Below are 25,917 nucleotides of genomic sequence, written 5' to 3' on the forward strand. Positions count from 1 at the left end.
ACATTACACATTTCATATGATGTATATATACAGTGTTGTAACGATGTACAAATAGTTCAAGTACAAAAGGAAAATAAATAAACGTATTTATGAGTTGTATTTACAATGGAGTTTGTTCTTCACTGGTTGCCCTCAGTTTCCACCTCACTTCTCTTGAGAGACAGGTATTCTGCCACTGTGTACTCTCTATTTAGGGCCAATTAGCATTCTAGTTTGCTCAGTTAATTCTTTCCAATGTGTCAAGTAATCATCCTTTTGTTTTCTCATGATTTGGTTGGGTCTAATTGTGCTGCTGTCCTGGGGCTCTGTGGGTTGTGTTTGTGAACAGAGCCCCAGGACCAGCTTGCTTAGGGGACTCTTCTCCAGGTTCATCTCTCTGTAGGTGATGGCTTTGTTATGGAAGGTTCTGAGAATCGCTTCCTTTTAGGTGGTTGTAGAATTTAACGGCTCTTTTCTGGATTTTGATAATTAGCGGGTATCGGCCTAATTCTCCTCTGCATGCATTATTTGGGGTTTGGCAAAATACACATAATACATATGAATTCTGCATGTATAGTTTCAATTAGGTGTTTCTCCCAAAGTGGACCCCAGACCTCACAACCATAGAGTGAAATGGGTCCTATACCTGCTTATAGTATTGTTAGATCATAAATGGGATGTCACATTTTATGTTCCTTTTGATGGTGTAGAAGGCCCTTCTTGCCTTGTCTCTCATCTCGTTCATAGCTTTGTGGAATATACCTGTGGAGCTGATGTTTAGGGTCGAGGTGTGTCTAGTGTTTTGTTTGTTCTAGGGCAACGGTGACTAGATACAATTTGTATCTCTCTCTCTCTCCCTCCAACAACCAGACACTTCCCTCCTCACAGCAGACTAGAGGAGATAGATGTTCAGGGGTTCATGTGTTCAACTGTTCAGGTGTTCAGCTGTTCAGGGGTTCAGCTGTTCAGGTGTTCAGCTGTTCAGGGGTTCAGCTATTCAGGTGTTCAGGTGTTCAGGTGTTCAGGTGTTCAGGTGTTCAGGTGTCCAGGTGTTCAGGGGTTCATATGTTTAGCTGTTCAGCTGTTTAGCTGTTCAGCTGTTCAGGTGTTTAGGTGTTCAGGGGTCAGGTGTTTAGATGTTCAGTTGTCTGTGTGTAGTTGGAACTGTGTGTAGTTGGAACTTTGAACTGCAACACATTGTAAGTGATTAATACATAGGCCTAAATGGAACCATGCTCCCTTCATAGTGCACTTTTGCTTCCCATGGTCCTGTACTCGGCCCAAGTATTGGAAGTATCCTGATTTGCTGCTGGTCAGTGTTGAATCACGAGCACAGAGTTTGACCAGGCATTTGATTATTATACAGACATTATTACATGAAATATAATAGCCACTTATCTGTCTGTCTTAATTTAATGCTGCTCTATCTCGAATCTCTAGCTGTGTTTGGACAGACATTATTACATTAAATATAATAGCCACGTCTTTGTCTGTCTTCACTGGGGCAGTAGACTTTATACATGTGATTTTAGCAGAGGATTTGATCCAAAGCGACTTACGAGCGAGTCATCAGTCATGCATTTTACATATGGGTGGCCCCAGGAATCGAACCCATAGTCCTGACTTCGAGGGTAGTTCATGTATTAGGTATAGGTAGTTTATTTAATTTAGGGAGAGTATAGATAGTTTCGGTGGAGTATAGGGAGAGTATAGGTAGTTTCGGTGGAGTATAGGGAGAGTATAGGTAGTTTAGGTGGAGTATAGGGAGAGTATAGGTAGTTTAGGTGGAGTATAGGGAGAGTATTGGTAGTTTAGGGAGAGTATAGGGAGAGTATAGGTAGTTTAGGGGGCATATAGGTAGTTTAGGGAGAGTATAGGTAGTTTAGGGAGAGTATAGGTAGTATAGGGAGAGTATAGGTAGTTTAGGGAGAGTATAGGTAGTTTAGGGAGAGTATAGGGAGAGTATTGGTAGTTTAGGGAGAGTATAGGGAGAGTATAGGTAGTTTAGAGAGAGTATAGGTAGTTTAGGGAGAGTATAGGTAGTTTAGGGAGAGTATAGGTAGTTTAGGGAGAGTGTAGGTAGTTTAGGGAGAGTATAGGTAGTTTAGGGAGAGTATAGGTAGTTTAGGGATAGTATAGGTAGTTTAGGTAGAGTATAGGTAGTTTAGGGAGAGTATAGGTAGTATAGGGAGAGTATAGGTAGTTTAGGTAGTTTAGGGAGAGTATAGGTAGTATAGGGAGAGTATAGGTAGTTTAGGGAGAGTATAGGTAGTATAGGGAGAGTATAGGTAGTTTAGGTAGTTTAGGGAGAGTATAGGTAGTTTAGGTGGAGTATAGGGAGAGTATAGGTAGTTTAGGTGGAGTATAGGGAGAGTATAGGTAGTTTAGGGAGAGTATAGGGAGAGTATAGGTAGTTTAGGTGGAGTATAGGGAGAGTATTGGTAGTTTAGGGAGAGTATAGGGAGAGTATAGGTAGTTTAGGTGGAGTATAGGGAGAGTATAGGTAGTTTAGGGAGAGTATAGGGAGAGTAAAGGTAGTTTAGGGAGAGTATAGGTAGTTTAGGGAGAGTATAGGTAGTTTAGGTGGAGTATAGGGAGAGTATAGGTAGTTTAGGGAGAGTATAGGTAGTTTAGGGAGAGTATAGGTAGTTTAGGGAGAGTATAGGTAGTTTAGGGAGAGTATAGGTAGTTTAGGGAGAGTATAGGTAGTTTAGAGAGAGTATAGGTAGTTTAGGGAGAGTATAGGTAGTTTAGGGAGAGTATAGGTAGTTTAGGTGGAGTATAATGGCTTGTGATTGTATTCACCCCTTGGTATTTTTCCTATTTTGTTGCCTTACAACCTGGAATTAAAATAGATTTTTGGGGGGGTTTGTATCATTTGATTTACACAACATGCCTACCACTTTGAAGATGCAAAACAGTTTTTATTGTGAACCAAACAAGAAATAAGACCAAAAAACAGAAAACTTGAGTGTGCATAACTATTCACCCTCCAAGTCAATACTTTGTAGAGCCACCTTTTGCAGCAATTACAGCTGCAAGTCTCTTGGGGTATGTCTCTATAAGCTTGGCACATCTAGCCACTGGGGTTTTTGCCCATTCTTCAAAGCAAAACTGCTCCAGCTCCTTCAAGTTTGATTGGTTCCGCTGGTGTACAGCAATCTTTAAGTCATAACCCAGATTCTCAAATGGATTGAGGCCTGGGATTTGACTAGGCCATTCCAAGACATTTAAATGTTTCCCCTTAAACCACTCAAGTGTTGCATTAGCAGTATGCTTAGGGTCATTGTCCTGCTGGAAGGTGAACCTCCGGCCCAGTCTCAAATCTCTGGAAGTCTGAAACATTTCCCTGTATTTCACGCCATCCATCATTCCTTCAATTCTGACCAGTTTCCCAGTCCCTGACGATGAAAAACATCCCCACACATGATGCTGCCACCACCATGCTTCACTGTGGAGATGGTGTTCTCAGGATGATGAGAGGTGTTGGGTTTGTGCCAGACATAGCATTTTCCTTGATGGACAAAAAGCTCCATTTTAGTCTAATCTGACCAGAGTACCTTCTTCCATATGTTTGGGGAGTCTCCCACACGCCTTTTGGCGAACACCAAATGTGTTTGCTTATTTGTTTCTGGCCACAATGGTTTTTCTCTGGCCACTCTTCCGTAAAGCCCAGCTCTATGGAGTATACAGCTCAAAGTGGTCCTATGGACAGATACTCCAATCTCTGCTGTGGAGCTTTGCAGCTAATTCAGGGTTATCTTTGGTCTCTTTGTTGCCCTCCTTCCCTGCCTGTGAGTGTTGGTGGTCGGCCCTCTCTTGGCAGGTTTGTTGTGGTGCCATGTTCTTTCCATTTTTTAATAATGGATTTAATGGTGCTCCGTGGGATGTTCAAAGTTTCATATATGTTTTTATAACCCAACCCTGATCTGTACTTCTCCACAACTTTGTCCCTGACCTGTTTGTAGAGCTCCTTGGTCTTCATGGTGCCGCTTGCTTGGTGGTGCCCCTTACTTAGTGGTGTTGCAGACTCTGGGGCCTTTCAGAACAGGTATATATATACTGAGATCATGTGACACTTAAATAAAGTCCACCTGTGTGCAATCTAACAAATGATGTGACTTATGAAGATAATTGGTTGCACCAGATCTTATTTAGGGGCTTCATAGTAAAGGGGGTGAAAACACGGACCACTTCTCAGTTTTTTATTTTGGGGAAGTTTTTTTAAACAGTACTTTTTTTCATTTCATTTCACCAATTTGGACAATTTTATCTATGTCCATTACATGAAAGCCAGATAAATATCAATTTCAGGTTGTAATACAACAAAATAGGAAAAACGCCAAGGGGGATAAATACTTTTGCAAGGCACTGTGCATGTAGTTGGTAGAGCATAGGGAGTTGAGGCAGTTTAGATAGAGTTTAGGTAGTTTAGGTAGAGTTTAGGTAGTTTAGATAGAGTTTAGGTAGAGTATAGGTAGTTTAGGTAGAGTTTAGGTAGTTTATATAGAGTTTAGGTAGAGTTTAGGTAGTTTAGGCAGAGCATAGGGAGTTGAGGCAGAGTATAGGTAGTTTAGGTAGAGTGCATGGAGTTGAGGCAGAGTATAGGGAGTTGAGGCAGAGTATAGGGAGTTGAGGCAGAGTATAGGGAGTTGATGCAGAGTATAGGGAGTTGAGGCAGAGTATAGGGAGTTGAGGCAGAGTTTAGGGAGTTGAGGCAGAGCATAGGGAGTTGAGGCAGAGCATAGGGAGTTGAGGCAGAGGATAGGGAGTTTAGGTAGAGTATTGGTAGTTTAGGTAGAGTATTGGTAGTTTAGGTAGAGTATAGTTAGTTTAGGTAGAGTATAGGTAGTTTTCTATACTGGTATTGTCTCTGTGGTTATAATGATATGGTGTTATATATAGTATTGTCTCTATGATTATAGAGACAATACATGGTTATAATGTGGTTATATGGTTATATATATGGTTATAATGAAGGTATATATAGTATTGTCTCTATGGTTATAATGATATGGTGTTATATATGGTATTGTATCTGTGGTTAGAATATAGGGTGATAGATATGGTGGATATGAAACGGGCCTATGGTTAGAAGTAGTGTACAATACTGTAAAGGCATTTGGGATGCAGGCATGGTTGAATTGAAATGAAAGCCCTCTCTCTTTTTGGCTCTGAGACTGCCAGTCTCAGGGGATGTGAGCAACACTCACGACCAATTACGAAGAAGACAGTTCCATTAAAATGTAAATGTAGGAGCCAAACAAAGCTGTATTTGATCATTATTCTCCATTCACCAAAGTGTTGGGGGGTGTCTCTGAGAGTACACAGGGGGTGTTGGGGGGTGTCTCTGAGAGGACACAGGGGGTGTTGGGGGGTATCTCTGAGAGGACACAGGGGGTGTTGGGGGGAATCTCTGAGAGGACACAGGGGGTGTTGGGGGGAATCTCTGAGAGGACACAAAGGGAGTTGGGGGATATCTCTGAGAGGACACAGAGGGGGTTGGGGATATCTCTGAGAGGACACAGGGGTGTTGGGGGTTATCTCTGAGAGGTGGTGGTGAGAAGAGACATTGAGGTGTTGGGGGTATCACTGAGAGGACACAGGGGATGTTGGGGGATGTCTCTGAGAGGACACATGGATGTAAAACCGTGTTGTTCTCTGAAGAGCTTTCTCTCAGCGAGATAGGAGCTTTCTATCAGCGTTATAGGAGCTTTCTCAAAGTAATAGGACCTTTCCCTCGGTGTAATAGGAGCTTTTTCAATGTTACAAGAGCTTTCTTTCAGTGTTATAGGAGCTTTCTCAATGTAACAAGAGCTTTCTCTCAGTGTTTTAAAAGCTTTCTCAATGTAGTTGGAGATTTCTCAATATAATATGAGCTTTCTCAGTGTTAAAGGAGCTTTTTCTCAGTGTTATAGGAGCTTTCTCTCAGTGTTATATGAGTTTCTCTCAGTGTAATTGGAACGTTCTCTTAGTCTTATAGGATCTTATTCTTAGTGTAATAGGAGATTTCTCTCAGTGTTATAGGAGCTTTCTCTCTGTGTAATAGGAGCTTTCTCTCAGTGTTATCAAATCAAATTAAATCAAATTTATTTATATAGCCCTTCGTACATCAGCTGATATCTCAAAGTGCTGTACAGAAACCCAGCCTAAAACCCCAAACAGCAAGCAATGCAGGTGTAGAAGCACGGTTATAGGAGCTTTCACTCAGTTTACAAAGAGCTTTCTCTCAGTGTAATAGTATTTGTCTCTCATTGTACAATTAGCTTTCTCTCCATAAAATAGGAGCATTCTCAAAATTATAGGAGCTTTCTAACAGTGTTAAAGGAGCTTTCTCTCAGTGTTATATGAGCTTTCTTGAAAGCAATGGGAGCTTTCTCTCAGTGTAATAGGAGCTTTCTCAATTTAATAGGAACTCTCTCTCAGTGTTATAGGAGTTTTCTCTTAGTGTTATAGGAGCTTTCTCTCAGAGTAATAGGAGCTTTCTCTCAGTGTACAATTAGCTTTCTCTCCGTAAAATAGGAGCTTTCAATCTTCGTTGTAGGAGATTTCTCATTGTGATAGGAAATTTATCTCAGTGTGAAAGGAGCTTTCTCTCATTGCTATAGGAGCTTTCTCAATGTAATAAGAGCTTTCTCAATGTAATAGGAGCTTTCTCTCAATGTAATATTAGCTTTCTCTCAGTGTAATAGGATCTGTCTCTCAGTGTAATAGGAGCTTTCTATCAGTGTAATAGGAGCTTTTGCTCAGTGTTATAGGAGCTTTCTCTCAGTGTTATAAGAGCTTTCTTTCAGTGTTATAGGAGTGTTCTCTCAGTGTAATAGGAGCTTTCTCTCTGTGTTATAGGAGCTTTCTCTCAGTGTAATAGGAGCTTTCTTAATGTAATAGGAGCTTTCGCTCAGTGTTATAGGAGTTTTCAGAAAGTAATAGGAACTATCTCTCAGTGTAATAGGAGCTTTCTTCAAGTGTAACAGGAGCGTTCACTCGGTGTTGTAGGAGCTTTCTCTCAGTGTTATAGGAGTTTTCAGAAAGTAATAGGAACGCCCTCTCAGTGTAATAGGAGCTTTCTCTCACAGTTATAGGAGCTTTATCTCAGAGTAATAGGAGCTTTCTCTCAGTTTACAAAGAGCTTTATCTCAGTGTAATAGTATCTGTCTCTCAGTGTACAATTAGCTTTCTCTCCGTAAAATAGGAGCATTAAATCTTTGTTGTAGGAGATTTCTCATTGTGATAGGAATTTTCTCTCAGTGTTATAGGAGGTTTCCCTCAGTGTAATAGGAGCTTTCTCTCAGTGTTATAGGAGATTTCTCTCAGAGTAATAGGAGCTTTCTCTCAGTGTTATAGGAGCTTTCGCTCAGTGTTATAGGAGCTTTCTTAATGTAATAGGAGCTTTCTCTCAGTGTTATAGGAGTTTTCAGAAAGTAATAGGAACTATCTCTCAGTGTAATGTGAGCTTTCTTTCAGTGTAATATGAGCTTTCTCTCAGTGTTATAGGAGTTTTCAGAAAGTAATAGGAACTATCTCTCAGTGTAATGTGAGCTTTCTTTCAGTGTAATAGGAGCTTTCTTAATGTAATAGGAACTCTCTCTCAGTGTAATAGGATATTTCACTCAGTTTATACAGAGCTTTCTCTCAGTGGAATATGATCATTCTCTCAGTTTATAAAGAGCTTTCTCTCAGTGTAATATGAGCTTCCTCTCAGTTTATAAAGAGCTTTCTCTCAGTGTAATATGAGCTTCCTCTCAGTTTATAAAGAGCTTTCTCTCAGTGTAATATGAGCTTTCTCTCAGGTTATAAAGAGCTTTCTCTCAGTGTTATAGGATTGTTCACAGTTTAGAAAGAGCTTTCTCTCAGTTTACTAGGAGCATTCTCTCAGTGTTAAAGGAGCTTTCTCAATGTAATAGGAGCTTTCTCTCAGTGTTATAGGAGCTTTCTCTCAGTGTTATAGGATCTTTCTCTCAGAGTATTAGGAGCTTGCTCTCAGTGTTATAGGATCGTTCTCAGTTTAGAAAGAGCTTTCTCTCAGTGTTATAGGAGCTTTCTCAATGTAATAGGAGCTTTCTCTCAGTGTTATAGGATCTTTCTCTCAGTTTAGAAAGCGCTTTCTCTCAGTATTATAGGAGCTTTCTCTCAGTTTAGAAAGCACTTTCTCAATGTAATAGGAGCTTTCTCTCAGTGTACTAGGAGCTTTCTCTCAGTGTTATAGAAGCTTTTTCAATGCAATATGAGCTTTTTCTCATTGTAATAGGAGCTTTCTCTCAGTGTAAAAGGAGCTTTGAAAAAGGGTTATCACAGACAGTGATGACTGGATTGTCTAAAGGAAGTGACACCCCAGTAGACAATGAGAGGTACTGTAGATTCTCTCTGATTAACTAGATGCTTTTAATTAAAGGGCATCCATTTTGGTGCTTCTCTCTGATTGGTGTGTTTCAGGTGGAGTTGTCAGACAGTACGGCCCACATCATAACGGATGGTGCTTCTCTCTGATTGGTGTGTTTCAGGTGGAGTTGTCAGACAGTACGGCCCACACCATAACGGATGGTGCTTCTCTCTGATTGGTGTGTTTCAGGTGGAGTTGTCAGACAGTACGGCCCACACCATAACGGATGGTGCTTCTCTCTGATTGGTGTGTTTCAGGTGGAGTTGTCAGACAGTACGGCCCACACCATAACTGATGCGTACGCAGGGAAGGAGTACATCATCCAGGTGGCGGCTAAGGACATGGAGATCGGCACCTGGAGTGACTGGAGCGTCGCGGTGCACGCCACCCCCTGGATTGATGAACCCAAACAGATCCCCTCCACCACCGAGCAGGAACCGCTCCTCGGTACGTACCTGAAGCCTAACCCCAAACCTAACCCAAACCCTAACCCCAACAGATCCCCTCCACCACCAAGCAGGAGCTGTTCCTCGGTATGTACCCCAACCCTGACCCCAACCCTGACCCCAACCCTAACCCAAACAGATCCCCTCCACCACCGAGCAGGAGCCCCTCCTCGGTACCTACTCAATGCTAACCCTAACCCCTGACCCCTAACCCTACATCTACCCTAACACTAACCCTAAGTGCAGTACATTTGACCAGGACCCATAGGGACAGCAACAGGTGCAGACAGACCGGTACAGACAGAGACAGGTGCAAAGAGAGACAGGTACGGAGAGAAACAGGTTCAGACTCCATTCCAAAGTGTATTATATCAGCTGCACTGTCCAATTTACAGTAGCTATTACTGTGAAAAAATGCCATAGTATTGTTTGAGGTGAGCTCCTAACAACAAAACACTTTTTCCAATGCGATAGATTTCATAAATTCACCTCTGAAGGTGAAATGTGTAATTACATTCTTAAATCTTGCTCTGATTTATAATCCAACGGGTCCCAGAGATAACATGAAGTGTCGTTTTGTTAGATAAAATAATTTTTCATATACTAAAAAGGTCCATATAGCATGCATGATCAATGTTGTATTTCCACTCAATTTGCAAAGAAAGGAATCTGTGGAAATCTCACCCTAAATGTTGTTTGAAGGAGTCAAATCACATTCGTATCTATTCCTCAGAGATCCTAGAAGGTAACAAGACTCCACTATTTCATTAGGGGTGTAGTATATCCTATAGGACACCATATTTGGTCAGAGAGCGACGCCTTCATGGCACTCCGATGACGCGGGCAGCCATCACTTGAACAACAGTGTCTTTGTCAAATGAGCACCAATCGGGTCAAACAAAACTAGCTAGATGGCAAATGAGCAGGGCTTTACGGGAGTATTCGGAAACCATGTATATATCGTAAAATGTAGGTACTAACCTTGTACGACTGCATGGCTTTTCATTTTGGACAAAAAATTATAAGGCTGTTCAGAGTTATGAAGTTATGAAAACTGGTGTTTTGGAAATGTTGAACTTATAATATGGCTACTAATACTTGGAAAAGCTAAATCAAAGTCCAAGTATACAAATATGACGATATTCTTGCAAACAAATTGAATATGACGACTGTCTTTTTCACGATTTGCCCAAATGTACCTTGGTGACTTCACACTAAAAGTCTTGAGAATCAGTTATACTCCAAGTTATCCATCTGACATTTTGCACATACACTGCTGCCATCTTGTGGACACTATCAGAATTACAGCCAGAGTAATGGCTATAACTTTCTCTTCCATTTCAAAGATGGCGGTAAGAAAACACTGTTTTTTTTTGTGTATTTTCTTCTACCAGATCTATTTTGTTAAATTCTCCTAAATTCAATTCACATTTCCACAAACTTCAAAGTGTTTCAAATGGTACCAATAATATGCATATCCTTGCTTCAGGGCAGTTAGATTTGGGTATGTCCTTTAGGCTACTGGGTTGATTCTAATGGGATTTTGAAATTCTCTAACAATGGAGATCCAGTTCAGTTCTCTACTGCTCCCTGCTGGACATCCGATGTACTGCAACTTCTTCCTTACACACACACACTAACACACACACACGTACAGGCACACACCAATACACACACTGTTCACATATACAACACCAGTCAACAGTTTGGACACACCTACTCATTCCAGGGTTTTTCTTTATTTTTACTATTTTCTACATCGTAGAATAATAGTGAAGACATCAAAACTATGAAATAAATAATGGAATAATGTAGTAACCAAAAAAGTGTTAAACAACTCAAAATATACTTTATATTTGAGATTCTTTTATTCTTTTATTTGTTTTTATTTTACCTTTCTCATTTCACCTTTCTCACCTAGTTCTCATTTACAACTGCGACCTGGCCAAGATAAAGCAAAGCAGTGCAACAAAAACAACAACCCAGAGTTACACATAAACAAACGTACATTCAATAACACAATAGAAAAATCTAAATACAGTGTGTGCAAATGGGGTGAGGAGGTTAGGGTTAGGAGGTTAGGAGGTTAGGAGGTTAGGAGGTTAGGGTTAGGAGGTTAGGAGGTTAGGAGGTTAGGAGGTTAGGAGGTTAGGGTTAGGAGGTTAGGGTTAGGAGGTTAGGAGGTTAGGAGGTTAGGGTTAGGAGGTTAGGAGGTTAGGAGGTTAGGGTTAGGAGGTTAGGAGGTTAGGAGGTTAGGGTTAGGAGGTTAGGAGGTTAGGAGGTTAGGGTTAGGAGGTTAGGGTTAGGAGGTTAGGAGGTTAGGAGGTTAGGGTTAGGAGGTTAGGAGGTTAGGAGGTTAGGGTTAGGAGGTTAGGGTTAGGAGGTTAGGGTTAGGAGGTTAGGAGGTTAGGGTTAGGAGGTTAGGGTTAGGAGGTTAGGGTTAGGAGGTTAGGAGGTTAGGGTTAGGAGGTTAGGAGGTTAGGGTTAGGAGGTTAGGGTTAGGAGGTTAGGGTTAGGAGGTTAGGGTTAGGAGGTTAGGAGGTTAGGAGGTTAGGGTTAGGAGGTTAGGAGGTTAGGAGGTTAGGGTTAGGAGGTTAGGAGGTTAGGGTTAGGAGGTTAGGGTTAGGAGGTTAGGAGGTTAGGGTTAGGAGGTTAGGGTTAGGAGGTTAGGAGGTTAGGAGGTTAGGAGGTTAGGAGGTTAGGGTTAGGGGTTAGGAGGTTAGGAGGTTAGGAGGTTAGGGTTAGGAGGTTAGGAGGTTAGGAGGTTAGGAGGTTAGGGTTAGGAGGTTAGGAGGTTAGGAGGTTAGGAGGTTAGGGTTAGGAGGTTAGGAGGTTAGGGTTAGGAGGTTAGGAGGTTAGGGTTAGGAGGTTAGGGTTAGGAGGTTAGGAGGTTAGGGTTAGGAGGTTAGGGTTAGGAGGTTAGGAGGTTAGGGTTAGGAGGTTAGGGTTAGGAGGTTAGGGTAAGGAGGTTAGGAGGTTAGGGTTAGGAGGTTAGGAGGTTAGGGTTAGGAGGTTAGGAGGTTAGGGTTAGGGTTAGGGTTAGGAGGTTAGGAGGTTAGGAGGTTAGGGTTAGGAGGTTAGGGTTAGGAGGTTAGGGTTAGGGTTAGGGTTAGGAGGTTAGGAGGTTAGGGTTAGGGTTAGGGTAAGGAGGTTAGGCAATAAATAGGCCATAGTATTTAGCAAATTTAACAAATTAACACTGGAGTGATAGAAGTGCAGATGAAGCAAGTATCTCAGTGTAGCTCAGTGTAGCTGGCTGTATCTCAGTGTAGCTGGCTGTATCTCAGTGTAGCTGGTTTCATCTCAGTGTAACTGGCTGTATCTCAGTGTAGCTGGCTGTATCTCAGTGTAGCTGGCTGTATCTCATTGTAGCTGGCTGTATCTCAGTGTAGCTGGTTTCACCTCAGTGTAGCTGGCTGTATCTCAGTGTAGCTGGCTGAATCTCTCTGTAGCTGGCTGTATCTTAGTGTAGCTTGTTTCATCTCAGTGCAGCTGGCTGTATCTCAGTGTAGCTGGCTGTATCTCAGTGTAGCTGGTAGTATTAATTTTTTATTTTAACTTTATTTCACCTTCATTTTACCAGGTAGGCAAGTTGAGAACAAGATCTCATTTACAACTGTGACCTGGCCAAGATAAAGCAAAGCAGTGTGACAAAAACAACAACACAGAGTTACACATGGAATAAGCAAACGTACAGTCAATAACACAAAATAAAAATCTATATACAGTGTTTGTAAATGTAGTAAGATTAGGGAGGTAAGGCAATAAATAGGCCATAGTGGCAAAATAATTACGATTTAGAAATAAACTTCTTGATGCACCCGTCCCGTTAGCGGGATCAGTTTCATCAACATCCGCTGAATTGCAGAGCGCCAAATTCAAATTAAATTACTAAAAATATTTAATTTCATGAAATCACAAGTGCAATATAGCAAAACACAGTTTAGCTTGTTGTTAATCCACCTGGCGTGTCAGATTTCAATAAAGCTATTCGGCGAAAGCATAACAAGCAATTATGTAAGAACATCTCTCTCAGTAGACAAAATATTACAAACACCTAGCAGCCAAGTATATTGGTCACGAAAGTCAGAAAAGCAATCAAATTAATTGCTTACCTTTGATGATCTTCGGATGTTTGCACTATAAAGATAGTGCAAACAAAATAATATTTGTTCCATAAAGATTATTTTTATTTTTATATCCAAAATACCTCCATTTGGTTGGCGTGTTATGTTCAGAAATCCACAGGCTCGAGCGGTCACAACCGGGCAGACAAAAATTCCAAATAGAATCCGTAGAGTTCGTAGAAACATGTCAAACATTTTTTATAATCAACCCTCAGGTTGTTTTTACAATATGTAATCCATAATATTTCAACCTGACTGTAGCTTCTTCAATAGGAGAGAGAGAGAAATGTCTGCTCCAAACTGTTGCGCATGCAAAACTCTGCTAGCACCCAGCCATACAATGACGCAATGTGATCTTTCTCACTCATTTTTTTAAAATAAAAGCCTGAAACTATGTCTAAAGACAGTTCACAACATGTGGAAGCCATAGGAAAAGGGAATCTGGTTGATATTCCTTTAAATGTAGTGAAGGCAGGCAATGGAACAGAGAGGTTTCAGGAAAAACAGCACTTCCTGGTTGGATTTTCCTCAGGTTTTCGCCTGCAGTATCAGTTCTGTTATACTCACAGACAATATTTTTGACAGTTTTGGAAACTTTAGAGTGTTTTCTATCCTAATCTGACAATTATATGCATATTCTAGATTCTGGGCCTGAGAAATAGGTAGTTTCATTTGGGTACATTTTTCATCCAAACATCAAAATACTGCCCCCTACACTCAACAGGTTAACTCCTCTTGACAGTTCAAAACTCTCCCCGAAGCAGCCACTATTTAATGTTTTACACCTCGTCAGCAAACTTGATGATGGTGTTGGAGTCGTGGGTGAACAGGGAGTACAGGAGGGTGCAAAGCACATACCCATGTGGGGCACCTGTTTTGAGATGTCAGCACGGCAGATGTGTTGTTGCCTACACTCACCACCTGGGGTTGTCAGGAAGTTTGGGATCCAGTTGCAGAGGTAAGTTTTCAGTCCCAGGGTCCTGAACTTGGAGGGGACATTGGCTTGAAATCTGCGCTGTGGTCAATGAACAGCATTCTCACGTAGGTATCTCTCTTATCTAGGTGGGTGAAGGCAGTGTGGAGTGTAACTGAGATTGCGTCGTTTATGGATCTGTTGGGGCAGTATGCAAATTGGTTCCTGGGTGTCTGGGATGAATGTTGATGTGTGTCATAACTTCTTAACTTCTTATGGGCAGGTGAAACAGTAACGTCCCACCTGGCCAACATCCGGTGAAATTGCAGAGCGCGAAACTCAAACTACAGAATTATAAATATTTAACTTTCATAAAATCACAAGTGTAACACATCAAAATAAAGCTTAACTTTTTGTTAATCCAGCCGCTGTGTAAGATTTCAAAAAGGCTTTACGGCGAAAGCAAACCATGTGATTATCTGAGGACAGCGCCCCACATACAAAAGTATGAAAAACATATTTCAACCAGGCAGATGCACCACGAAAGTCAGAAATAGCGATATAATAAATGCCTTACCTTTGATGATCTTCTTCAGTCAATAATCCACCCAGTTTCTATCAAAATGCATACAAAATAAAACCCAAACGTTACTAATAAACTTTTCCAAACAAGTCAAACCACGTTTATAATCAAACCTTAGGTACTCAAATACGTAAATAAACAATACAATTTGAGATGGAGAATCGTTATGTTCTTTACCGGAGAAAAGTACCAAAGAATGCGCTCTCTTCCAAGAGCTTGGAAACACTACAGCCAGAATGGAGCCACCTAGAAAAAACTACAATTTCTGTCTAATTTATCCAAACACCAACATGAAACTCTTTCTAAAGGCTGTTGACATCTAGTGGAAGCCCTAGGAACTGCAATCTGGGAGGATTTCGCCCTATAATAAAAGTGACAGCCATTGAAATCATTGTTATGCTGAATTTCTTGGGGGGGGGGGGGGGGTAGGTTGCCCTCGGGGTTTCGCCTGCCATATCAGTTTTGTTATACTCACAGACATCATTTTAACAGTTTTAGAAACTAGCGTGTTTTCTATCCAAATCTACCAATTATGCATATCCTAGCATCTGAGCCTGAGTAACAGGCAGTTTACTTTGGGCACGCTTTTCATCCGGACATGAAAAATACTGCCCCCTACCCAAGACAGGTTAAGGATCGGGGTCCTGCTAGCGGGACAACTTCCAGGGAAACTGCAGGGCGCACAATTCAAATAAATTCTAATATTTATATAAACATGTTAAACATGTAGGTACATATAAGTGTCTTATATCTGCTGACAGCTTAACTTCTTGTTAATCTAACTGCACTGTCCAATTACCACATAAAAAAAAAAATCCACGGGCACAGGTTTTATACATACACATATAAAGTATTGGTGTGTGTGTGTGTGTGTGTGTGTGTGTGTGTGTGTGTGTGTGTGTGTGTGTGTGTGTGTGTGTGTGTGAAAACAGTATCACAATGTGACCATATCCTTTCCATTGGCATGAATATGACATCACTACAAATTGTGTAATTGATTGTTCTTGCAGATTACAATTCATTCGGTCTCAGTTGATGATGATATGAACTAGTGAATGTTCATCCGTCCTGCTAGTAACATGTTGACAGGTGTAATGTGACTAGTGAGAAGTCAGCCAGAAAAAAAGAAAGGGAATTCACATGAGCACCACAAAGCCTACATGCTGTACCGAGATGTTATACTACTGTAGCCATTTCCCTCGCTTCTACAACGTAGACAGGTTAGGATTCTCAAACAGCCTACAGCGTTCTCTTAGAGGATGGGCTATAACACAATGCATACATGGTCAATTATGTACTGCATTGCTTCAACACTTACAACGTGTTCTGACATGTCCTGGCAGCCTTCTACCATCCTCTGATTGGACCTGTGTGATTGCTGTTCTTTTTATTGGTTGTGTCTCTAACTTGCTGTGTCTTATTGGCTGTCTTCCAGACACCACCCCTTCCGCAGCCCCTCCCTCAGCAGAGCCCCATAGGGCGGGCGTCCCAGTGGGTGGTGCTTCCTTAACCCTCCTCTCACCCCTCCTCTGGTACTCCTGCTATCTGCTGCTAGGGGCCCTAATTTGGTGAGTATACATCCTAACTAATATACATTATACTGCTGTCTTCTGCCAGGGGCTCTAATGCTGGACCTCATGTGGTGAAACCAAAACACTTAACATGCGTGTTATGAGATTACTGTGAACCAAACAGAACAGGAGGAAGAGGAGAAGAGAGAGAGAAGAGAATAGAGAGCGGAGAGATTGGAGAGGAGAGAGAGGAGCGATAGCAACAGGAGAGGAGAGAGGATGGAGGAGAGAGGAGAGAGGAGATAGTATAGAGGAGAGAGGCGAAAGGAAAGAGGAGAGAGATGAGAGGCAATAGGAGAGAGGAGGGAGAAGAAAGAAGATAGGAGAGAGGAGTAAGAGAGAGGAGAGATATCACCCGGTTAGGAGAGAAGATAGGAAAGAGGGCAGAGAAGAGAAGAGAAAGGAAAGCGGAAAGTAGGGAGAGGAGAGGAGAGGAGAGGAGAGGAGAGGAGAGGAGAGAGCACCAGGTTAGGGGAGAAGAAAGAGGAGATAGTAAAGAGTAGGTAGGACAGAGTGAAGAAGAGAGAGTAGAGAGGAGAGATGAGATAGTATAGAGGAGATAGTAAAGTGGAGAGAGGAGAGAGGAGATAGTATAGAGGAGATAGGAGAGAGGAGATAGTATAGAGGAGAGAGGAGATGGTATAGAGGATAGAGGAGATAGTATAGAGGAGAGAGGAGATAGTATAGAGGAGAGAGGAGATAGTATAGAGGAGAGAGGAGAGAGGAGATGGTATAGAGGATAGAGGAGATAGTATAGAGGAGAGAGGAGATAGTATAGAGGAGAGAGGAGAGAGGAGATGGTATAGAGGATAGAGGAGATAGTATCGAGGAGATAGGAGATAGTAAAGAGAAGAGAGGAGATAGTATAGAGGAGAGAGGATATAGTAAAGTGGAGAGAGGAGATAGTATAGAGTATAGAGGAGAGAGGAGATAGTGAAGAGGAGAGAGGAGAGAGTAAAGTGGAGAGAGGAGAGAGGAGATAGTGAAGAGTAGAGAGGAGATAGTATAGAGGAGAGAGAAGATAGTGAAGAGGAGAGGGGAGAGGAGAGCGTAAAGACAAGAGGGGAGATAGTAGAGAGGACAGAGGACATAGTGTAGAGGAGAGAGGAGAGAGTATAGAGGAGAGAGGAGAGAGTAAAGAGGAGAGAGGAGAGAGGAGATAGTGAAGAGGAGAGAGGAGATAGTGAAGAGGAGAGGAGAGAGGAGATAATATAGTGGAGATAGTATGGAGGAGATAGTATTGAGGAGAGAGGAGATAGTATATAACATAGAGGAGATAGTATAGATTGTAGGGGAGATAATATAGTGGAGATAGTATAGAGGAGAGAGGAGATAGTATAGATTGTAGAGAAGATAATATAGTGGAGGTAGTATGGAGGAGATAGTATAGAATATAGAGGAGATAGTATAGATTGTAGAGGAGATAGTATGGAGGAGATAGTATAGAATATAGAGGGGATAGTATAGATTGTAGAGGATATAATGTAGTGGAGATAGTATGGACGAGATAGTATAGATTGTAGAGGAGATAGTATGGAGGATATAGTATAGACTATAGAGGAGATAGTATAGATTGTAGAGGACATAATATAGTGGAGATAGTATGGAGGAGATAGTATGGAGTATAGAGGAGAGAGTAGGGCCTCTGTCTGCCAGTGCAGACATCCTGTCCTTGACTTTATCCAAGCTGGTGCCTACAGGTAGATTACTAATGTCTGAGGGTCCATTCTGACCTGTCTGGTGCCTACAGGTAGATTACTAATGTCTGAGGTCCATTCTGACCTGTCTGGTTCCTACAGGTAGATTACTAATGTCTGAGGTCCATTCTGACCTGTCTGGTGCCTACAGGTAGATTACTAATGTCTGAGGTCCATTCTGACCTGTCTGGTGCCTACAGGTAGATTACTAATGTCTGAGGTCCATTCTGACCTGTCTGGTTCCTACAGGTAGATTACTAATGTCTGAGGTCCATTCTGACCTGTCTGGTTCCTACAGGTAGATTACTAATGTCTGAGGTCCATTCTGACCTGTCTGGTGCCTACAGGTAGATTACTAATGTCTGAGGTCCATTCTGACCTGTCTGGTGCCTACAGGTAGATTACTAATGTCTGAGGTCCATTCTGACCTGTCTGGTGCCTACAGGTAGATTACTAATGTCTGAGGTCCATTCTGACCTGTCTGGTGCCTACAGGTAGATTACTAATGTCTGAGGTCCATTCTGACCTGTCTGGTGCCTACAGGTAGATTACTAATGTCTGAAGTCCATTCTGACCTGTCTGGTGCCTACAGGTAGATTACTAATGTCTGAGGTCCATTCTGACCTGTCTGGTGCCTACAGGTAGATTACTAATGTCTGAGGGTCCATTCTGACCTGTCTGGTTCCTACAGGTAGATTACTAATGTCTGAGGTCCATTCTGACCTGTCTGGTGCCTACAGGTAGATTACTAATGTCTGAGGTCCATTCTGACCTGTCTGGTGCCTACAGGTAGATTACTAATGTCTGAGGTCCATTCTGACCTGTCTGGTGCCTACAGGTAGATTACTAATGTCTGAAGTCCATTCTGGAACACCACTGTTAGTTTGAATCCAAACTTCCAGACAGATGTTTTTATCAAGAGACGCTGAAATGATTTCATTGTGTATGCTGTTCCTCAGTTTCTAACTCTGTTTGTTCTCTCTCCTCTCTCTCTCTCTCTCTCTCTCTCTCTCTCTCTCTCTCTCAGATGTAAATGTTTAATTCCTGTGGAAGAAATTAAGGAGAGTCTTCTATTTCTCTGCACATGTTAATGGACATCCTACATTGATCATTTAATTCAAGTTTCACACAACGTTAAGTAGAAAATAAAGAGAGATTATGAAGTCAAAGTTAAAAAGATACAAAAAAAACAAGCATCAACAACTACTCCAACAACAACAGCAACAACAACAACAACAATAATAAGAACAACAACAACAACAACAACAACAACAACAACAACAACAACAGGTACTAACAGACAGCAAAGCTACAGAGCTACACAGATACAGATATCATTGATTGATTGATTGATTACCACGGACTCCAACACAGAAACAGAACTGTCTCCAGAGAAGCTTTGTGGATCTGAGACTGATGAGACTTCTGCTGGGCAGCACAACAGACTGATTTCATTCTCCATCTTTTATTTAGGTTTTAATTGATTTTTGTAAACAATTGTATTCATTATCCAGTGATATTTGAGACACTTGTAAAGATCCCAAGATCCTTTCTTTGACATACAGCTAACTCGTCATGCCAAAGACTTGTCTTGGAGAAGTTTTCCCACAATCCTTAGCTTCCTGAAGCCTGTGCCTGTGTAGAAAGGATGGAACCCGGAGTATTTGGTAACTCCAGGAATCTGCATCTGACCGACCGACAAGAAATTTTCACAACAAAACAGAGAACTAACTAACACTTTGGAGAAATCCTGAATAAGCATTCTTTATCTGTTATTGGTTTGTTTTGCGTTCTGCTTCACTCAGTGATCACCAAGAGAGTTTAGCTGTAAAAACACTATGGATTGAGGTTTTTCCATTGAGGAAATACTGTAGAGATCCATATTTTGGGACCTCAGAGCTCTTACACAAGGCTCCATACATTAGGCGTCAGTCCTCCAGAGGAATAACGCTCTGTGTAAAACACATGAGGTTGCCTTTGACATTAAATAGACATTTAATATCACAATTATTATTGTTGTGCTCTGTCATACAGAACCAGTTAACAGTTTGGACACACCTACTCATTCAAGGGTTTTTCTTTATTTTCACCATTTTCTACATTGTACAATAAAAGTGACCACATCAAAACTAAGAAATAACACATATGGAATCATGTAGTATCCAAAAAAGGAAAGGAAAATATACAGTGCCTACAGAAAGAATTCAGACCCCATCACTTTTCCACATTTGGCATTACAGCTATATTTTAAATCAAATAAATAAAAATCCTCAGCAATCTACACAATACCCCATGATGACATCACAATACCCCATGATGACATCACAATACCCCATGATGACATCACAATACCCCATGATGACATCACAATGCCCCATGATGACATCACAATATCCAATTAAGACAAAGCAAAAACAAGTTTTTAGAAATGTTTGCACGTTTATTAAATATATATAAAAAAAATGTAATAATAAATAATAATAAACTTTAAAAACAGAAATACCTTATTTACATAAGTATTCAGACCCTTTGCTATGAGATTTGAAATTGAGCTCAGGTGCTTCCTGTTTCCATTGATCATCCTTGAGATTGGAACCACCAATACTCTTCCTAGAGCTGGCTGCCCTGCCAAACTGAGCAATCAGGGGAGAAGGGCATTGGTCAGGTAGGTGACCAAGATCCCAATGGTCACTCTGACAGACATCCAGAGTTCTTCTGTGGAGATGGGACAACCTTCCAGAAGGACAACTATCTCTGCAGAATTCCACCAATCAGGCCTTTATGGTACAGTGGCCAGACAGATGCCACTCCTCAGTAAAAGGCACATGACAGCCTGGTTGGAGTTTGCCAAAAGGCACCTAATGTCTCTCAGTCCATGAGAAACAAGATGCTCTGGTCTGATGAAACCAATATTGATATTTTTGGCCTGAATACAAATCGTCACGTCTGGAGGAAACTTGGCACCATCCCGAAGCATGGTGGTGGCAGCATCATGCTGTGGGGATGTTTTTCAGCAGCAGGGATTGGGAAACTAGTCAGGGTTTGAGGCAAAGCTGAACGAAGCAAAGTACAGAGATCCTTGATGAAAACCTGTTCCAGAGCGCTCAGCACCTCAGACTGGGGCAAAGGTTCACCTTCCAACAGGGAAATGACCCTAAGAACACAGCCAAGACAATGCAGGAGTGGCTTCGGGACAAGTCTCTGAATGTCCTTGAGTGGCCCAGCTAGATCCCGGACTTGAACCCAATCGAATATCTCTGGAGAGATCTGAAAATAGCTGTGCAGCGACGCTCCCCATCCAACCTGACATAGCTTGAGAGGATCTGCGAAGAATGGGAGAAACTCCCCAAATACAGGTGTGCCAAGCTTGTAGCGTCCCAAGAAGACTCAAGGTTCTAATCACTGCCAAATGTGTTTCAACAAAGTACTGAGTAAAGGGTCTGAATTCTTATATAAATGTCATATTTCATTATTATTTACACAGCCAGGAGGTGTGTTGGGTCCTTGTCCTGTTGAAACCATTTTTTTTTGTTCCAGTAAGTGCAAACCAGATGGGATGGCGTATTGCTGCAGAATGATGTGGTAGCCATTCTGGTTAAGTGTGCCTTGAATTCTAAATAAATCACTGACAGTGTCACCAGCAAAGCACTCCCCACAGATTCACACCTCCTCTTCCATGCTTCACTGTGGTAACCACACATGCAGAGATCATCCGTTCACCAAAAATCTCCAATTTGGACTCATCAGACCAAAGGACAGATTTCCACCGGTCTAATGTCCATTTCCCATGTTTTTTGGCTCAATCAATTCTCTTCTTATTATTGGTGTCCTTTAGTAATGATTTCTTTGCAGCAATTCTACCATGAAGACCTGATTCACACAGTCTCTGAACAGTGAGTTGCTGAGATGTGTCTGTTACTTGAACTCCGTGAAGCATTTATTTAGGCTACAATCTGAGGTGCAGTTAACTCTAATGAACTTATCCTCTGCAGCAGAGGTAACTCTGGGTCTTCCTTTACTGTGGCGGTCCTCATGAGAGCCAGTTAACTCTAATGAATGTATCCTCTGCAGCAGAGGTAACTCTGGATCTTCCTTTCCTGTGGTGGTCCACATGACAACCAGTTTCATCAATGCGCTTGATTGTTTTTGCGACTGCAATTGAAGAAACTTTTCAAAGTTCTTGAAATGTTCCGCATTCACTGACCTTAATTTCTTAAAGTAATGATGGACTGTCGTTTCTCTTTGCTTATTTGAGCTGTTCTAGCCATAATATGGACTTGGTATTTTACCAAATAGGGCCATCTTCTGTATACCACCCATACCTTGTCACAACACAACTGATTGAATCAAAGACATTAAGAAGGAAATAAATTCCACAAATTAACTTTTAACAGGGCACACATGTTAATTGAAATACATTCCAGGTGACTACCTCATGAAGCTGGTTGAGAGAATGCCAAGAGTTTGCAAAGCTGTCAAAAAAGCAAAGGGTGGCTACTTTGAAGAATCTCAAATATAAAATATGTTTTGATTTGTTTAACACTTATGTTTACTACATGATTCCATGTGTTATTTCATCATTTTGATATCTTCACTATTATTCTACAATGTAGAAATAAGTAAAAATAAAGAAAATCCCTTGAATGTGTAGGTGTGGCCTAACTGTTGACTGGTTCTGTGTTTATAGGATTTTGGGGCTCTCTTCAAAAGCTGAAGCATTATAGATTTTGCGATAGAAATTTAAAGGTAATTTCCGATTGAGCCGACATGTGCAGCGTTTACCGTTAATGCAGTCTCCGCTAAAGTGGGAACATTGCCTTTAAATGTCAATCAGCCTGTAAAGCTGAAGTTCCGCGATGCGGATTGAATAGAGCCCCAAGTTGTTTTTTTTCAGACATTCAGAATGGCTTAATTCTCCACGATCATATTTTGTAAAAACTATGATATGTATCTTTAAAATGAAAAACATTTATTATTTAATAATGTATGTATTAGCTTTAGATTCTTGTAACCTGTACCTGGGTTATTTTTATAGATATATATACAATGAGAGGTTGTTCATTAAATGTGACCATTTCACAATGAGTAGCATCTCTCCGTCATTTATTTCTGATCGTAACTGCATAACACATTCCATTACTGTGCAACATCTCAGCATATATAACAGTGATGTTTGAGCGTTAATTACAAAACGTTTCCGGCTCTATGATCAGAGAGGCAGAGGCAGGAGCTCCAGATGCCGATGGGAGACCTTGTGTAAGGTATGGAGCTGACGTTCCTTTTACAAAAGGACATTTCGCTAACAGCTGTTTGAGCTAATATCAAAGTTCTCCCTCTGTATTTTCAGTGAGACAGGGGGAAGAAGCCGCTCCAGGTGCTGTTGGGAGAGAGAGAGATGAATTTCCCTGTGTAACTGTCTCCTAATATTACTTTCTCTGTGTATCATACAAAAGACGGAACACTTGTAACAGTGCAGTCTGTGTTCATTAGGTTAGATTGTCCCGTCTCTCCAGGTTCATTACTCTCTCCAGGTTCATTACTCTTTCTGTCTCTCCAGATTCATTACTCTTTCTGTCTCTCCAGGTTCGTTACTCTCTCCAGGTTCATTACCCTCTCCATCTCTCCAGGTTCATTACTCTCTCCATCTCTTCAGGTTCATTACTCTCTCTGTCTCTCCAGGTTCATTACTCTCTCCATCTCTCCAGGTTCATTACTCTCTCCAGGTTCATTACTCTCTCCATCTCTCCAGGTTCATTACTCTCTTTGTCTCTCCAGGTTCATTACTCTCTCCATCTCTCCAGGTTCATTACTCTCTCCATCTCTCCAGGTTCATTACTCTCTCCAGGTTCATTACTCTCTCCATCTCTCCAGGTTCATTACTCTCTCCATCTCTCCAGGTTCATTACTCTCTCCAGGTTCATTACTCTCTCCATCTCTCCAGGTTCATTACTCTCTCTGTCTCTCCAGGTTCATTACTCTCTCCATCTCTCCAGGTTCATTACTCTCTCCATCTCTCCAGGTTCATTACTCTCTCCAGGTTCATTACTCTCTCCATCTCTCCAGGTTCATTACTCTCTCCATCTCTCCAGGTTCATTACTCTCTCCATCTCTCCAGGTTCATTACTCTCTCCATCTCTCCAGGTTCATTACTCTCTCTGTCTCTCCAGGTTCATTACTCTCTCCATCTCTCCAGGTTCATTACTCTCTCCATCGCTCCAGGTTCATTCCTCTCTCCATCTCTCCAGGTTCATTACTCTCTCCATCTCTCCAGGTTCATTACTCTCTCTGTCTCTCCAGGTTCATTACTCTCTCCATCTCTCCAGGTTCATTACTCCCTCCATCTCTCCAGGTTCATTACTCTCTCCATCTCTCCAGGTTCATTACTATCTCCATCTCTCCAGGTTCATTACTCTCTCCATCTCTCCAGGTTCATTACTCTCTCCATCTCTCCAGGTTCATTACTCTCTCTGTCTCTCCAGGTTCATTACTCTCTCCATCTCTCCAGGTTCATTACTCTCTCCAGGTTCATTACTCTCTCCATCTCTCCAGGTTCATTACTCTCTCTGTCTCTCCAGGTTCATTACTCTCTCCATCTCTCCAGGTTCATTACTCTCTCCATCTCTCCAGGTTCATTACTCGCTCCAGGTCATTACTCTCTCCATCTCTCCAGGTTCATTACTCTCTCCATCTCTCCAGGTTCATTACTCTCTCCATCGCTCCAGGTTCATTCCCCTCTCCATCTCTCCAGGTTCATTACTCTCTCCATCTCTCCAGGTTCATTACTCTCTCTGTCTCTCCAGGTTCATTACTCTCTCCATCTCTCCAGGTTCATTACTCTCTCCAGGTTCATTACTCTCTCCATCTCTCCAGGTTCATTACTCTCTCTGTCTCTCCAGGTTCATTACTCTCTCCATCTCTCCAGGTTCATTACTCTCTCCATCTCTCCAGGTTCATTACTCGCTCCAGGTCATTACTCTCTCCATCTCTCCAGGTTCATTACTCTCTCCATCTCTCCAGGTTCATTACTCTCTCCATCTCTCCAGGTTCATTACTCTCTCCAGGTTCATTACTCTCTCCATCTCTCCAGGTTCATTACTCTCTCCATCTCTCCAGGTTCATTACTCTCTCCAGGTTCATTACTCTCTCCATCTCTCCAGGTTCATTACTCTCTCCATCTCTCCAGGTTCATTACTCTCTCCATCTCTCCAGGTTCATTACTCTCTCCATCTCTCCAGGTTCATTACTCTCTCCATCTCTCCAGGTTCATTACTCTCTCCATCTCTCCAGGTTCATTACTCTCTCCAGGTTCATTACTCTCTCCATCTCTCCAGGTTCATTACTCTCTCCATCTCTCCAGGTTCATTACTCTCTCCATCTCTCCATCTCTCCAGGTTCATTACTCTCTCCATCTCTCCAGGTTCATTACTCTCTCCATCTCTCCAGGTTCATTACTCTCTCTGTCTCTCCATGTTCATTACTCTCTCCATCTCTCCAGGTTCATTACTCTCTCTGTCTCTCCAGGTTCATTACTCTCTCCATCTCTCCAGGTTCATTACTCTCTCCAGGTTCATTACTCTCTCCATCTCTCCAGGTTCATTACTCTCTCTGTCTCTCCAGGTTCATTACTCTCTCCATCTCTCCAGGTTCATTACTCTCTCCATCTCTCCAGGTTCATGACTCGCTCCAGGTCATTACTCTCTCCATCTCTCCAGGTTCATTACTCTCTCCATCTCTCCAGGTTCATTACTCTCTCCATCTCTACAGGTTCATTACTCTCTCCAGGTTCATTACTCTCTCCATCTCTCCAGGTTCATTACTCTCTCCATCTCTCCAGGTGCATTACTCTCTCCAGGTTCATTACTCTCTCCAGGTTCATTACTCTCTCCATCTCTCCAGGATCATTACTCTCTCCAGGTTCATTACTCTCTCCATCTCTCCAGGTTCATTACTCTCTCCATCTCTCCAGGTTCATTACTCTCTCCATCTCTCCAGGTTCATTACTCTCTCCAGGTTCATTACTCTCTCCATCTCTCCAGGTTCATTACTCTCTCCATCTCTCCAGGTTCATTACTCTCTCCAGGTTCATTACTCTCTCCATCTCTCCAGGTTCATTACTCTCTCCATCTCTCCAGGTTCATTACTCTCTCCATCTCTCCAGGTTCATTACTCTCTCCATCTCTCCAGGTTCATTACTCTCTCCATCTCTCCAGGTTCATTACTC

General features: G+C 41.9%; 1 protein-coding gene across 1 annotated transcript in view; it reads left to right on the forward strand.

Annotated features, from left to right (window-relative positions):
- The window catches only part of LOC139422641 (ciliary neurotrophic factor receptor), a 341,967-nt gene extending 319,186 nt beyond the window's left edge, over positions 1–22,781 (forward strand). Inside the window, exons 6-8 of the mRNA XM_071173792.1 lie at positions 8,617–8,806; positions 15,864–15,996; positions 18,724–22,781. Of these exons, the coding sequence (XP_071029893.1) occupies positions 8,617–8,806; positions 15,864–15,996; position 18,724 (324 nt within the window). The 3' untranslated portion in view covers positions 18,725–22,781. The remainder of the gene's footprint in view (positions 1–8,616; positions 8,807–15,863; positions 15,997–18,723) is intronic.
- Positions 22,782–25,917: the final 3,136 nt, after the last annotated feature.

Source organism: Oncorhynchus clarkii, chromosome 12, assembly GCF_045791955.1.
Source record: "Oncorhynchus clarkii lewisi isolate Uvic-CL-2024 chromosome 12, UVic_Ocla_1.0, whole genome shotgun sequence".
NCBI classification, from domain to species: Eukaryota; Metazoa; Chordata; class Actinopteri; order Salmoniformes; family Salmonidae; genus Oncorhynchus; species Oncorhynchus clarkii.